The following is a 15,137-nucleotide window of genomic DNA, read 5'->3' on the forward strand; positions in this document are numbered from 1 at the left end:
TAGATCGACAATGGGGCTCACGCCTGTCTTCTGTTGTCTGAGGACAGACGGTTGTCTGCAGGGGACGGAGGAAGAGGTAAGGTGGTGTGCTAACTTCACTCAGCCTTTCAGAAGCTTGGGTGATTCAGATGAATCTGATACAGTTTTACCCGCAGGGACTGGGTGAGAGAATTGGAGTGTCATGCTGCCCACCTGGGAGCCTACGTGATCCTTTGTGGAAAGGCTAGAGGAGAGACAAGAAGTGGATAGGAAGTGGAGTGCTGGCTTAATGATTTTAGCCTTTGGTCCGAAACTGGAAGACCTGACGATTTTGGAGGCCCTTGAGCATAACAGACATGGCGGGATCAAGTGCCTCAGAGGTGCTTTTTATCTCTGTCAATCACAGCATCACTTTAATGGGTGAGTTGCCTCTAGTTTTGTTTTAAATTGTTATTTATGGCTTTAGATATTGCAGTTAAACTAAAGATCATGAGGGGTAATCTCAGTTTTTTTAGGCTGATTGAATAATCACATTAATTTGTTTTCCTTTTCTTCCCCACAGGAAAGGTGTGGCTCGTCGTGATGATCTTCCTCCGTGTCCTGATCCTCCTCTTCGCCGGTTATCCTCTCTACCAGGATGAGCAGGAGAGATTTGTGTGCAACACCATCCAGCCTGGCTGCGCCAACGTGTGCTACGATCTGTTTTCTCCTGTTTCACTCTTCCGCTTCTGGCTGGTGCAGCTTGTCACCGTGTGCATCTCTTACATCCTCTTTGTCATCTACGTGGTCCATAAGGTGTCCAACGCCCTCACGGTGGAGCTGAACTCCCAGAAACAAACCAAAGCCTTTCAGCTGTTCAGAATCCGACAGGAGCCGTCCAACAAGTTGCCTCTCGCGGTAGAGCAGCGAGGGTGGGCCCGGTCCTTCAGTGGAGCCTACATCCTCCATCTGATGTTCAGGACTCTGCTGGAAGCAGGCTTTGGAGCAGCTCACTACTATCTGTTTGGTTTCTACATCCCCAGGAGGTTTCTTTGCCAGCATGCTCCGTGCACTACTCAGGTGGACTGCTACATCTCCAGGCCCACTGAGAAGACTGTGATGCTCAACTTTATGCTCGGCGTGGCCGCTCTGTCCTTTTTCCTGAATGTGCTGGATTTTATCTGCACCGTCAAGCGCTTGGTGAGACAGAAGAGCAAGAGGAAGATGATGGTTGAGAAAATACTAGAAGAGGAGCAATGCTTCCTTTCAGCGGGAGGAGCGTCCAGGGGCAACGACCAAGAGCAGGAAGCACAAGACGGGCAAAAGGGGGGTTTCCTGAAGAGGAGAGGCAGCAAGGGGTCTTGTGGAGTAGGGAAACGTGATTTAGCTCAAGAACCTCCCTCCATGGAGCGCTACTCTCTTCCTCGTTCTCTCGGCCCGATGGGCTGCACCACCAACGGTAACAATGCCGACTCGGTCTCCCAGGAGGAGGCTCCAGAAAGGGCCGGCAGCGAGGTGGCTCTCTGTCCCTTGGAGCCCATGGGGACGCCCAGATCTATTCGTGTTAGCAAACGGGGCCGACTCAAACCTCCACCCCCACCCAGACGTGACCTTGGTTTTCCCTCTGTGGGGCCATGTGCCCCAGTGGGAGATATTTCCACAGCAACAGCAATCTGTACCAGAAAGGTGGGCCAGTATACACTTGTTGAGGTTGGCTGCAGCGCAGAGCTGCAGACGGGCGACGATGGGCAGGAGAAAAGATCCGAGTGGGTCTGACTTTAATACTGTTAGAAGCAACAACTGCTTGGGTTGATATTTTACCACGTGACTGCCCTGTCACCCTGAGAAGAATCTATAATGGCATTACATTCACCGGACACCTTAGACTCTTATTTGCCATGATTTTTTTAATCATACCATCAAGCCGCATCTCCTTTGCAGCACTGGTCCGGTGATGCAAACTGACAAGAATTCAGCAAATCTCTGAATTTAGCAAGTCAGGAATGACAGTGAACTCAAGCCCTAACTGTCTTTGAGCTAATCCAATCCCTGAAACAATCTAAAAGAGGGCAGCCCACCTGTTGTTTGTTTTTTTCTTTCTCCCCATGATGCTTTTACCCCTTTTATAAACAAAGGCAGGCCCCACCCCACCTGACTGACTTTATTTACTGTGTCAGGGTCCCCGGGGTCAAAGCAGACACGAGCAGCCTCTGGGCGACCTTTTTGAACAAGAGAGTCGGGCCTAAATGAAAGGCAGTAATCTCACTAAGTCGCTGTTACCACACGTAGACGACAGAAAAGGATTCCTCCACAGCAGTGAAGGACACCGTGAAGGCCGATATAAGATCACAAAGCAATTATGTTCTCCCATAGGGGCTCTGTATTTATGGAGACAGCTTGTCACTCTATTTCAGGGCCTCGCAGAGCTTAGAAGGAATATAAACCTTAACATGGGCTGACACTAGAAATAGAGCACAGCGGAGCCCTGCAAAGGAGGACTGTGTGCTGCCCTTCAGGTTATCTGCGCTCAGCTTTGGTTTCCCTTTGATCAAAGCTCAGGTTAACGTGTGCCAGAAACTAGCAAACTGCTCCGACACATATCAATCACAGAAATTATGATAACATGAAATGTGACCCTTTTTTTTTCAACTCCCCAGGTGAATTCACGTGGAGGTCAAGAGTCTCCTACAGTAAATCAGCTGCGTTGCTCTTGATTATGTGTCGCTGTCGCTGAGGGGCCAGCCTTTGTGGAAATGGATAGCTCTTGATCTTCGTCCTCTTGTGGTTTTTTTGATGATGACAACAAGAGCTCCGAGCCTCATATCTCACCTAGCTACAGAGTACCGCACCCTGACTGCGACCACGGGGAGGGGAGGGTTCATCAGACCAACATCAAAGGGATTCTTAACTCTTAATGTAAAATGATGCATTCTGAATCCTACAGTTCAAATAATTCACATTACAATGTTGTGTTTACATAGTGTGTCTGGAAAGTATTCACAGTGCTTCACTTTTTCCGTATTTGTTCCAACATCTGAGCGATTGGGATAAAAGGGCCTTAGTCAGGGAGGTGTCCAAAAACCAGATGGTCACTCGAGCATTGCTCTGGACAAGCATTTCTGCGGCACTCCACCAGTCAGGCTTGTGTGGCACATGACAGCCTGCCTGCAGTTTGCCAAAAGGCACCTGAAGGATGGTGCAATGAAACAAAGACTGAACCAAGAGCTGGACATCAGTCGATCAATGCCACCCCACAGTGAAGCAAGGTGGCGGCAGCTTCATGCTGTGAGGATGTTTTTTGACAGCAGGAACTGGGAGACTAATCAGGTAAAGATGAATGCTGCCTTGACGATAACCTGCTCCTGAGCGCTCTGGACCTCAGACTGGGGCGAAGGTTAATCTTCAAACAGGACAGCAACTGCAAGCACACAGCCAAGACAACACAGGAGTGGCTTCGGGACAGAGCCCAAACTCTCATCTCTGGAGAGTTATGAGAACAGCTGTGCACCGCTCCAACCTAAGGGAGCTGTGATTGCTTCCAAAGATGCTTCAACAAAGTATCGAGCAAAGGCTGCCAATCCTTATATACATGTCATGTTTTTGTCTTTTAGTTTTAATAAATATTTAAGAATTTCAAGCAAACGTTTCTTTTACTTTGTCATTATGGGGAATTGTGTGTAGACTTTTTAGGTGACATGACAAAATGTGGAAGAAGTGAAGCTCTGTGAACACTTTCCGGATGCACGGTAACATAAAAATTGATTGCAATTACTGCCTTTTTTTTTTTAACCTTTATAATATCAAATGAATTAATATCCAGTCAGTGTGGATTTTTTTTTCAAGTGAGAATTCATGTTTGTGCTTTAAGCTTTTCTTAGATTTTTATGCACTCGTTCATTAGCAGTTCTGATTTTCTATTAAAATGGTGATGACGCTGAAAGCAAACTTTTCTCAGCACTGTATTGTTCCTCCTTCCCGCTGTGCTGTATTCTCTGCACCAGCACTGTACTCTGAAGTCTTGCTGCCCTCCAGTGACGCCGAATGTAAAGTGCTGCCTTCAACTGAATCAGCTGCTCTCTGGAAACGTGAAATGTGCATGTTTTTCCCCCGAATTCCCAGAGCTGTAGGCATGCTGTTCATTTTCAGTTATAAAACCACGTTATTGTACTGAAAGAAAAGGAAAAAATTAATTACTTCTGTTTTCACTGATTATCCCAAAATAGCTTGTTTTACAGATATATTTATTTTGAAAGACAAAAAACTAATAGCTACTAAAACTACTCCCTACCTGAAAATACCGTACACCACACTGGACCATTAGACTTGCTGTGAAACGTGTGTATTATCATGATGTCCCCTTTTGTGCCTTTTTGTGCTACTGTGAGCATTTAGTAACATCTGCTGCAATGAAACATTGAAATGTGAAAGTGGCTTTTTCTTCTTTTCGTTTGCTACTGCTGTTGTCTCGAAAAATAAAAAGCTAATCAAAGGAATCACCTAAAAAGATTTCTTGATTTCAAACATTTCACCAGCGTGTAAATAATAAGCCTTTAGCCATGTAAAGTGGCAGATACTGGTGCTGGCTGGAAAGACTGTCTGATGAGGAATTTTAGGTTGGGGGAAGCAGTCCCTGCAGAGGATTCTGGGAGAAATAAAGTGCACAATGGAAACACTGGGAAAGTGCAATGGCATGCTATCTGTGGGTGCATGTACTGCAGCTCCTCCTTACAGTAGGCGCTGCTAGCAGACTGTTTATTATGAAATGTTCTGTTCCACAGCAGTGAGTCAAATATGCTGGTGTTAAATCTGCCGCAGGTACAGCCGTGAGTCTGTGGGTTTTGTTTCACAGTGAAGCCTTCGATGGGTTTCATTTGGTATTCATGATGACTCTATTAATCATTTCGTCAATGTGGTTATTTGGAGTTTAAAAGAAAACTTTAGGACTGCAAATGGACCCTTTTCCTTTTCCACTGGTAATCTGAACTCTGAACTTGAGAAAAACTTAGCTTGGAAACCTCCCACTGTTCTTCGTTTAGGTCTTTAAGAACATTTGATTGGGCGTGTCCACTGTAGCACTTCCAAATATTTGTTATTATAAAGCATCTCTGACTTACAAAAGCCTTACGCCTGTTGTGAGTACAGAGCACAAAGAGACCAGTCCCCAGGCAGCCGTGAGATTTTACACAATCAGAACAATATGCCCCTCTGTCTCCAGCGAGACAATGATGGCTCCTGTTTTTGGGAGGTCAGCTCATCTTCACTTTGTGAGCTGAGACTACACCCAACACCTTACTCACTGCTCTCCTGTTCCCTGTGAGACACTAACACAAAGTAAAAGCAGCTTCACTGTCCCGCTAACTGTCTGACGCACATTCAGCTGTTGGAAAAGAGGGATCAAGACAGAAAAGAGCATGGCTTACATGCACTGTAGTAAACAGAAACTGGAAAAAAAATTGATGAAAAACAAATGTGTATGTTCTCTCATTTCCCCTACCATGATGACGCATAAAACCCAACTATTTGTTTAAAGCTGGAGTGTTTATTGAACCTTTGGACAAAAAAAAATTAATTAAATAACAGTTTGTTCAATTTGTAGCATTTGTTTTTTTGCTACATCCTTTGCTACATTTGTAGCAAAGGATGCTACATGTTCAATTTATTGCTAAAAATTTAAGAGGCAACTTATTCATGTTTTTTGGGATAAATTAAGGTAACACTTTATAATACAGCCACTGATCAAGAGCATAATTAAACTGTAATTAAATGGAATTTTAACATATTTCATTTGAAATTACAATATAATTAATTTACCTACAAATACTTAAAGATGGGCACACTTGAATAATAAAGTGTAATAATGCGTAATAAGAAATATTTATACTTTAAGTAAATTTAAATACTGTGAAGTAATTTCAAGTAGTGTGCAGTTTTGTGGTAGTTTTGCAGTGAACATGAGCAATATTTCCTCATCTTACATCATAAATGATGCGGCCAAGTCTAACTTTAACAATCACTGTTCAACACAACTTTCGAAAAGAGTGCACAGAGTTTCACATTTTCTGTAAAGTCACCTGGCAGTAAGATAATATGGCCTGTGCCTTGAAAAGTACAGCAGAATAGCAGAATTTAGGCACCACTTCAAATGACTTATGCACTGAATAAATATACATACAATGTATTTATTTATTTCCTGTACAATACATGAAGTTTATGCAGTATTTAAGATTACTTACAAACTATTTAAATGTACTTACAAAAGAGGACAAAAGAGTACTCCTAGCTGATGGCTCCCTCAAGTGTACACAGATGGGTATTACATTAAAAAGTAACAAAATTGAAGCATATGGAACATAATGACTAGAATTTCTGCTGATCACAGCATATATACTGACAGATACTGTGTCCCCTAAATCTTTGTTACAGTTATCACTGGTGCTGAGTGCCTTTGGCTGGGCTGAAGGTTCGCCCCTGCTGTGCCCGTACCCAGAATGTATCTGGAAAAACCGTCGGTCCTTGGGATGAAAGATGTGAAGCGCTGAGGGGAACACAGAGTTCTGCTCCTGCAGTGTGTTTGAGAGAGAAGGACAGGGTGGAGGGTCAGCAGCTTTAACATTAATCTTAACGGGTCCCAGAAACCTGAGGTCACTGTTATTCTTTATGCATAGAAGGATACACCCAAGGAAACTCTGGAGTTTAATTGCTATTGTTCAACATTCACTGGCAAATATAACCAGGATTTTTTTTAAGGAAAAACAATAGTTGCTGGCCTTATATTTACAAAATCCAAGTGGGATCACATGTGTTAGTGCTTAAGAAAAGACATTTTTAATGTAAATCTAACAATAGATAATACTGGGCTGATTTGTCTGTCGAAAACAGCCAATACAGATCACAAGATGCTGTCCACAGCTGCGGCGTGTCCTCTCACTGCGCTGAGATTAAACATAAAATCTTTACCCAAGTGTACCGGCAGGATCGATGGTATTAAAAAGCATGACCTGCCCAGCACCCCTCCGCTCTCCTCTGTCTGCCTTTCATCAAAAGCTGCCATTAATATTTGATAAGCAGCAAGTCAGAATGTTCCTCCTGGCTGCAGAGAGTGATCAGGAAACAAGACAATTCAATCAGGGGGAGCGAGAGTGAATGATTGGATTTCCTCACCGTTTGAGGGATTTGATTCTTATCAGATTTAAGTTTGCTACCATTCTGCTCCAGTGGAGCTCAGGGATGCACTGAGAATAAAGAGCCCCGAAAAGAACAAATAGGTAGCCTCGAACAGCTGAAAATACACATTTAACTCAGACACGACCTGCACTGTATCCTCCTCCATACCTTACCATACGATGAATGCACCTAAAAGACATTCTGTGCAGGAAACAGGCTACAACATGATAATAACAATGTGTATATAACAGCCAAGCCAAAACCTGCTTCCTTAAGCACCTGGATGGCTGGATTGTGAAGGCAAATATGTGGGGATGTTGTTTAATGGTGTATGGTACCAGGTTTGAGAGGAGAGGTATAAATAAAAATGGTCTAACATTAACTTGTATCTTAGACGTTTCAGGTAAGTGCTAGTGAGTGATTAGGACTACAGAAGCTGAGGTGTATGTGGAAAAATATGCACAGCTATTACAGTTATTAAAGTTAAAACCACGTGGTCCTGATGAAAACTCAAGAGAAAGGTTCATTAAAAGTAAAGTAAAGTAAGTACGCCACTTGTGGAAAAAAATTGAAACATGAAAATAATTAAATCGTCATAACTTGCAAAATATGTTTGAAATCCTAAGCTGGACAAATTAAAGTTAGCTAAACATGATGTATCAACTGCTGAAATACTATAGTTTGCTAAAATTATGAATAACAAATTGTGACCAGTTTGCAAAATGTATGGCTAGTAGTTAAAATTGCTGAAGTTTGAAATTATTAACCGTTGAAATGGATAAGCTAACATTCTGAATGAAGCCAAATTCTTAGATTGTTTGGTAAAAGTCCAGTTAAAGCTGCTAAGTTATAACTTATGATGAATAAACAGTTAAAATGCAGTGGCTTGCAAAAACTATGTAGGGGAGACCGGGGATAGTTGTAACGTGGGTCAGTTGTAACACTTCCAATTTCTCCAATCAGGGCTAAGTTTCAAATGATGTGACTCATCTTGTGCATGCCCAGTTCAGCTCTGCTATCACATGTGAAAAATCAGCACATTTTGTCACACACAGACAATTTAACATGAAAAAAAGTAATTTGTATGCCAAAAAGTAAGTTTTTCTACTTTATTTCAATTTCTAATAGCATTATCTGCTTTGCAGTTAAACTCATCAAACTTAAATTGTGTTATTTGTATGTCTATGGGGATATATTCTGTGTAGGTCTTTAGTGCTAATGTTTTAGCCGTTGGCTGTAATGTTAGCTAGTTCATGGCTATAGGAGTCTGGGTCAGTTGTAACAGCAACAGTCTGGGTTAGTTGTAACAATAATGCAGATGTTACAACTTACCACACTATTACTTTAACTTATATTAAACAAGTTGGGGCAACGACATCAGCAGAGAGAGGTTCACTGGTTGCATTTGTATATGTGGTTAATGCCATTGGCAACACAATTCCTCCACTGTTTGTGTTCCCACACATACATTATGCAGACCTCTGTGTCAGAGATGGACCAGTAGGAAGTACTGGTAGTGGAAATAAATCAGGATGGGTGCAAGAAACAGATTTCCTCATCTTTCTGAAGCACTTTGCAAACCACACCAAGGTAAGCCATGATAAAAAGTAATGGAATTGCGGTGCTGGTGAACAACTACATTTTTCCAGCTTCATTGTTATGTTCAAAATTGGTGCAAGAGTTGTAGGTTATAATGGCCACTGAGCCAATGAGGCCAAACTCAAGGAAGACCAACCAAAATTAATGAAATATTCAGTTGCAGAAAATTCCATAATTTGTCTTTTTTGGGGGGTTGGAATATGTTCAAAAGCTAGATTTCTGCATTCTGTCACACACACACACACACAGCTACATAAATGGCTCTAAGTGCATTCATGTGTTGAATAAACAAAGATTACATGTTAATGTTTTGTTAGTACCCTTATTTCATTGTGTTACATTTCACCCCAGGATATGTTACAACTAACCCAGACTATGGGGTTAATTGTAACATTTCACTCTTTGTGTTTGAGACCACACCATGCAATGGGTAATTGTGCTGCAGAGAAAATAGCTGCACTATTTAATAGCCGAGACATGTAAATACTTTGCATTACATTTTGAATCCACTACCTTAAAAGAGCTTCAATTTACAGACAGAAATGTCAAAAATGTTACAACTATCCCCGGTCTCCCCTATAAATAGATAATAATTTGGCAGTGCGTAATTTACATGAGTATTAGGATAAGCCTTGTCTGGTTCTCGGATTAATAATGTTGATTAGCTCTGAAAACATTTAAGCAGTGACTCACAACCAGCTATCAGGGGTATGTGGAAAGATTAACACAACTATTAGTTATCAAATATCAAAAAGACTTAGCAGACCCTAACCCTAAGCTAATTAAAGTAAATGAAAAATAGACCACTAGCGAAAAAAGTCGCAAAAAGATAGTAAAAGAAGAAGTTATAACTCGCTAAATGTGGCTAACAGTTGACATGATTAGCTTACAGTGGGGACAAATTCAACTGTTAGCTAAACATGATGTATCGACAGCTGAAATACCATAATTTGCTAAAATTAAGAATAAAAACTTTACATTAAATGGTTGTAAATAATGCTAAAAGTATGGCTAGCCTAGCAGTCAAACTGTTAAGTAACATTACCGGCTAACAGCTGAAATAGCAAGATAATGTTTGAATAACTGGAACCGTTGAAAATGATGAACTACAAGTAAAAATGAAGATGTTAGCCAGACAAAACAGATCAACATGTGAAATTGGATGACATAATGACATGAAAAGCTGTGAAATGGAATAAGCTATTAATTTAACTGAGAAATAATGATATTTATGGAACCCAGATCTATGTTCAAATGTGTCACTGGTGATGAAGATGAACCTCTTTCATCTGACTGTGAGCACTAATTGTTGAAACATCTCATCTTTATTCCAAAATGAGTAGCAAACGATGACACCACAAATACAGATGCTGTATGTAGAACTGCGCCGTGCTGTTTTAACCACTAGATGGGGCTGCAGAGCCGGTCCATTGCTGTGATGCTGGCAGGCTGAGAGAGCTGCAGCTCAACACTGTTTGGATAAGATAAACACCAGAGAACCAGACTGAAAGACTGAAAGCAACCGTGATTATTCATGAAAATAAAACAACAAACGATTTGGAGCATTAAACTGAAATGTGAGATGGAGGGACGCTGTGTTTACATGTGAAATAAACTTTTTCAAACTTAACTATACCACCAAATGTGACAGTTAATGCCTCCACACAAACATTAACACTACTCAGAGCTATGCCAGTTTTGTAGAAAATGACCACAATGTAAAGAGACCACTGCCCATCTTGAAAAAAGTTACTTTCAACTTCAAACTTTATTATCTTGTTCTTCGCTGAGAGCAGGGATCATTAGGCTGGCAGTGATGCAGGATTTATAAAGCTGACTTACACTGCCAGCAGATGCATGTCCATGCTGCATTTACAGTGTGAGTGTAGAGGAATAAAGCAGGAACAAAGCAGTCACTACAAAGCCTACTGTCACCATTGACCAGCAAATCAAAGGCATGTCTATGCTGGGTTACAGTGTATCATCTTATGCCAGCGCACTGGGTTAATTGGGACCAAACCAGATAGATACATTTGTAGCAAAAAAAGAAGAAGAAGAAGAAAAAAAAGCCTCGATTAAGGGGCTTTAAGATGTGAGATCATGTGAACAGACCACCTGTGGGGCTTTCATTGAGATTTCAATATCATTCATGTCAAGGCCCCTGCACTCACTGACACAGCTTGAGCTGAGGGAGAAGATGCTTCAATTGAAACCTCTGCAAAAAAAAAAGCAAAAAAAAAAAGCCAAACACAAGACGCAGGGGCTCTGGCAGGTTTCAGCTCTGACAACCCCTCCCAAAAAAGCAAGGGGGTCCCAAAATGCTCTTTCAATTGTAGGCCGTCCATCAAAGCATCCAAATGGGGACGTTTAGGGGGAACCTTGGCACATCAGACAGACACTCGTAATACACACCACCTTTATTCTAGGCTGTTAAAAAAAAGAAAGAAAGATCAAAGTTTCTCCAGATGAAAAGGGTCCGTTCCCTGCATTTATACCCCCCCATTCACCCACTCCCTCTTTTACCAAATTAAGAAAGCAGGCTTCGGCAGGCATGTGAAGAGGACTTTTAACAATTATGGAGATGCTCCAACTCAACCCCTGCCTCTAATTACCGGTCTCTGATGGTTAAAAGGGCTTCCTTTTTACCCGGGACTCTCAAAAGCTGCCATCATCAACATGGTGACCATAAGGAACCACGAAAAACAAAAAAAATAAAATAAAAAAAGATATGAGGCTGCCCAGACTGGCACACAGAAATCCTCAAAAGCACTGCACAGATATTGAGATTTGTCAAATGGTTTTATTGTCAAAATAAAGGTCATATTTGCTTTCTTCACAAAAGAAACATCTACACTTTATACAAATTTACAATATCTTATAAACTTTTCTTTTATACACATATGTACACGCTTTCTCTCCGTTGTTGTTTTTACAGAACTTTTATATAAATACATTTGTAATTACAAAATCAACGACCCATTTAAAAAAAACAACAACAAAACTATTGGGCACTGTTAAGGCTTAATTTAAACCATCTTTGACGAGATTGGAGATTATACAACGTTATCTAGCACTGTGTAGAGAAAATAGCAATAAAAATCCCCCCAAAAATGCTCTTTGTGTGAAGCTGGTTAGAAACTAAAACCTCTGCCCCCAGCAGGTAATGGCCACATTGTGTAAAAAGCCTCATTCTGTACCTCTAATACATATAAACAGGAAAGGGGGCGTGTGTGGGGCTTAACCTGTGTGAATGCCAGGTACATTGTTTCAACCAATTCTCAGTTCATTACGATGCAAATTGCTCGACACCTGGAGTGATGGGTTATCTCCCAAAACAATTAGCAGTTCCCATAAGCTGCTTTTAGTGAACCCACCCACCCACCCACTCCAATTCAAACCTGGGACAGTGGCATCTGCTTGGGGCAAGACACAGAGCTGGCTGTGCCCGACCTCCACGTCAGTCCGGTGCTCACGTCGCTGTACATGGAGCCGCTGGTGCCTTTGCTGCCCCAGCAGCACCTGGTGCAAAAAGTTCTCCAAGAGTCCAAAGTTTTCCCAGACCAGATCCACACCCCGGACGTGATGCCCACTAGAAGGCACATAAAGTATTTCAGCATAAAAACAGCATAGTCCGGAGTCCTGCGGTCCCGCTCTAATAAACAGTTAAAGCAGTTGTGCGTGACCTCCCAGCTCTGTCTGTTGTGCTGCTCATAAAAGTAACAGGCCACTATGATAGTGGCGGGCACCGTGTAGAGCACCGTGAAGATGCCTATTCTGATCATCAGCTTCTCGAGTTTGTCAGTTTTGGTGCCGCCCTGCTTGATGACGCTGCGGATCCTGAACAGCGACACAAATCCAGCCAGCAGGAACATCGTCCCTATGAATAAATAAATCACCAAAGGCGCGAGGACGAAGCCCCGCAGGTTGTCCAGGTTCTGGTTCCCCACGTAACAGATGCCAGCCACCGAGTCTCCATCCACGGAGCTCAGCGCCAGGACCGCGATGGACTTCATGCTGGGGATAAGCCAAGCGGCCAGGTGGAAGTACTGAGAGTAGCTGGCGATCGCCTCGTTGCCCCACTTCATCCCCGCCGCCAGGAACCAGGTCAGGGAGAGGATGACCCACCAAATGGAGCTGGCCATGCCGAAAAAGTAAATAAGGAGGAAGACCACGGTGCAGAGCGCGGGGCCGGTCGTCTCGTAGTGGATGTGCTCCACGTCGAACTCCCGGTTGCACGCCACCTTTTCGTGCCCGGCGATTAGCCTGACGATGTAGCCGACCGACACGAACATGTAACACGCCGAGAGGAAGATGATGGGTCTCTCTGGGTACTTGAAGCGCTCCATGTCGATGAGGAAAGTAGCCACGGTGGCGAAGGTGGACACAAAGCACAGCACTGACCAAAGTCCGATCCAAAAAGCGGTGAACGCTCTTTCGTCGTGCGTAAAATAGGGATTGTGGCACGGCATGGCGCAGTTGGTGATCTGCCCCGTCTTGACCCGGTTGTACAGCGGGTGGCGTTCCGTGTTCACCGGCACCATGGGCTCCAAACATGTGCATCCCGGCTCGCACGGAGCGGCGGGCGGCTTGTATTTCCCCGGCGTGCCGGGTCTGCCGGGCTTATTTTTCGGCGGATTGTAACCCTTACCTGGGTGGTTGGTGGGTTTGGAGAGTACCGGGGACGCTGTAGTTGAATCGGTTCTGTTGTAGTCCATGCACAGCGTGTCTGGGTTGCCCTGCACCGGCAGCAGGTCGCACCTCATCCTGTCCGGCCAGGGAAATCCGTACTGCCTCATGAGAGGCGCACAGCCGGCCCGAGCTCTCTCACACACGCTCCGGCACGGGGGGAGAGGTTTTTTGTAGTCCTCCAGGCAGATCGGCGTGTACATGCTGCAGAGGAAGAACTTCAGGTCCGGCGAGCACTGGATCTCAACCAGAGGCCAGAACTGGTGCACCTCCAGTCCCGCCTCGTCCTGCGTGTCGTGGTTAAACTGGTTGGGCATGTACGTGTAGTTGTAGCCGATTCCCTTGCACAGAGGCACGGCTATCTCCTGGCAGGTGATTTCCTTGGCTGTGGTGCAGCTGGATCGCGGAAAGAGAACGAGCGAGAGGAGCAGATAAATCCCAAACAGGTCCATCTCTCCGGTGCGTCGCGTCCTTCTCTTTCTGCTCTGGCGCAAACGGCGATAAATCCTCTCAGGCGTCTGCTTTCGCCTCCAGCCCGGTTAGATGCTGCGCGGCGATCCCATCTCGCTTCTCTCGGGATCTTGCACGGAGTTGCGAGCAATGTGCAAGCCTTGTTTACTTTAGGCTGAGGAGGAGCAGGAGGAGGAGAGAAAGGAGCCTACAGGGCGGAGAGCGGAGCTCAAGATGGCTGAGAGGAGAATCCAGCTTCTTCTTCTGGAAGCTGCTGTCAGTATCCAAAGAGGAAAAAAGAAAAGAAAAACCCCAAGTAATGTCCGATCGTTGCACGCGGGGGGAACGTGGGCCTCCTTTCTTTCTCCAAAACACAGCGACCACATTCAGTCGGCTTGTCCCACCTCTCTCCTGGTTCCCATACAAAACATCAGCTTGTGGGCGAAGCGGTGCCGATATATACGAGAGCCCGGCTGAACACACCCCCGGAGCCCCTGCTCCTATCACAGAGAGACAGGGGCGGGGCTTCCCAGCTATCACTCAAGCTTCCTTACCTAAAGTCTTATATAGCTCATAATCAGAGAAGTGTCGCCAGTTGTTTTGTGACTCCGGGTTCAGGACAGTGATGCTCGAAGTTACCGAGAGCCGCGGATCCTCGGACACTGAGACCAAACAGACATATTTTAAAAATGAATGAAGCCACCTGCGTGACACAGTTGTGCACCTTGTGTCCTGTATTTATCATTTTTATGAACTTCCCAGAGCTGCTAGTGCTCTCCAAACAAACTCTGTCTACGCAGTAAAGTCAAAAGAATTCCACAACAAGCACAAAACAAGAGCGTTAACACACATTTCAAAAATCACTCCAGCGTTCACTGTCGTGTAACTTTCCTTCAACACACCAGCTTTGATAGCGTCACAACAACAGTTAACACGCACACCAGGCGCGGGGAGGATGCCTCTGGCTGCAGATGATTGTGTCTGCCAGAGAGGGGCCGGTTCGGTAAATTGGCTAATTTGCGCATGATAAGACTACCCAGGGAGCTGTCTGTCCTTGTGAAAAGCTGTTTTATTTTTTAAATGAGGTGCTAATGTTTCGTTTAACGGCTCGCACAGAGCTCCGCGGGAGGCGTAATTGCGCGAGGCAAAGACCGGGCGGCATGAGCACGCTGAGACAGTGGCAGAGCCCTCATATCAGTGTTAACATGATTGTCGAGCCTGTCTGGAGAAGGGGGGGGGTGTCTCTGTAGTAATGTGACGCTAATCTCATTGTAGTGAAT

General features: G+C 44.1%; 2 protein-coding genes across 3 annotated transcripts; one reads left to right on the forward strand and one right to left on the reverse strand.

Annotated features, from left to right (window-relative positions):
- Window positions 1-3,725, forward strand: gjd4 (gap junction protein delta 4). Of its 2 annotated transcripts, XM_026180036.1 has the most exons (3): window positions 56-76; window positions 156-399; window positions 542-3,725. In XM_026180036.1, the coding sequence occupies exons 2-3, from the start codon at window positions 336-338 to the stop codon at window positions 1,732-1,734; spliced, it is 1,257 nt and encodes a 418-aa protein (XP_026035821.1). In that variant the 5' UTR covers window positions 56-76; window positions 156-335; the 3' UTR covers window positions 1,735-3,725. The 2 variants fall into 2 exon arrangements, with proteins under 2 accessions (XP_026035820.1, XP_026035821.1); XM_026180035.1 differs by having other exon boundaries at window positions 1-399.
- An 8,379-nt stretch (window positions 3,726-12,104) lies between these two features.
- fzd8a (frizzled class receptor 8a) lies at window positions 12,105-14,273 on the reverse strand. The gene has a single exon (XM_026180710.1). The coding sequence runs from the start codon at window positions 13,857-13,859 to the stop codon at window positions 12,114-12,116; it is 1,746 nt and encodes a 581-aa protein (XP_026036495.1). The 5' UTR covers window positions 13,860-14,273; the 3' UTR covers window positions 12,105-12,113.
- Window positions 14,274-15,137: the final 864 nt, after the last annotated feature.

This window comes from Astatotilapia calliptera, chromosome 9 (assembly GCF_900246225.1).
Source record: "Astatotilapia calliptera chromosome 9, fAstCal1.2, whole genome shotgun sequence".
In the NCBI taxonomy this organism is placed as follows: domain Eukaryota; kingdom Metazoa; phylum Chordata; class Actinopteri; order Cichliformes; family Cichlidae; genus Astatotilapia; species Astatotilapia calliptera.

Excerpts from the sequence above, each read along its gene's own strand:
- gjd4 (XM_026180035.1), top strand. The coding sequence starts at position 336 with ATGGCGGGATCAAGTGCCTCAGAGGTGCTTTTTATCTCTGTCAATCAC. Across the intron at positions 400-541 it reads TCACAGCATCACTTTAATGG|GAAAGGTGTGGCTCGTCGTG; the intron begins GTGAGTTGCCTC and ends TCTTCCCCACAG.
- fzd8a (XM_026180710.1), bottom strand. The coding sequence starts at position 13,859 with ATGGACCTGTTTGGGATTTATCTGCTCCTCTCGCTCGTTCTCTTTCCG.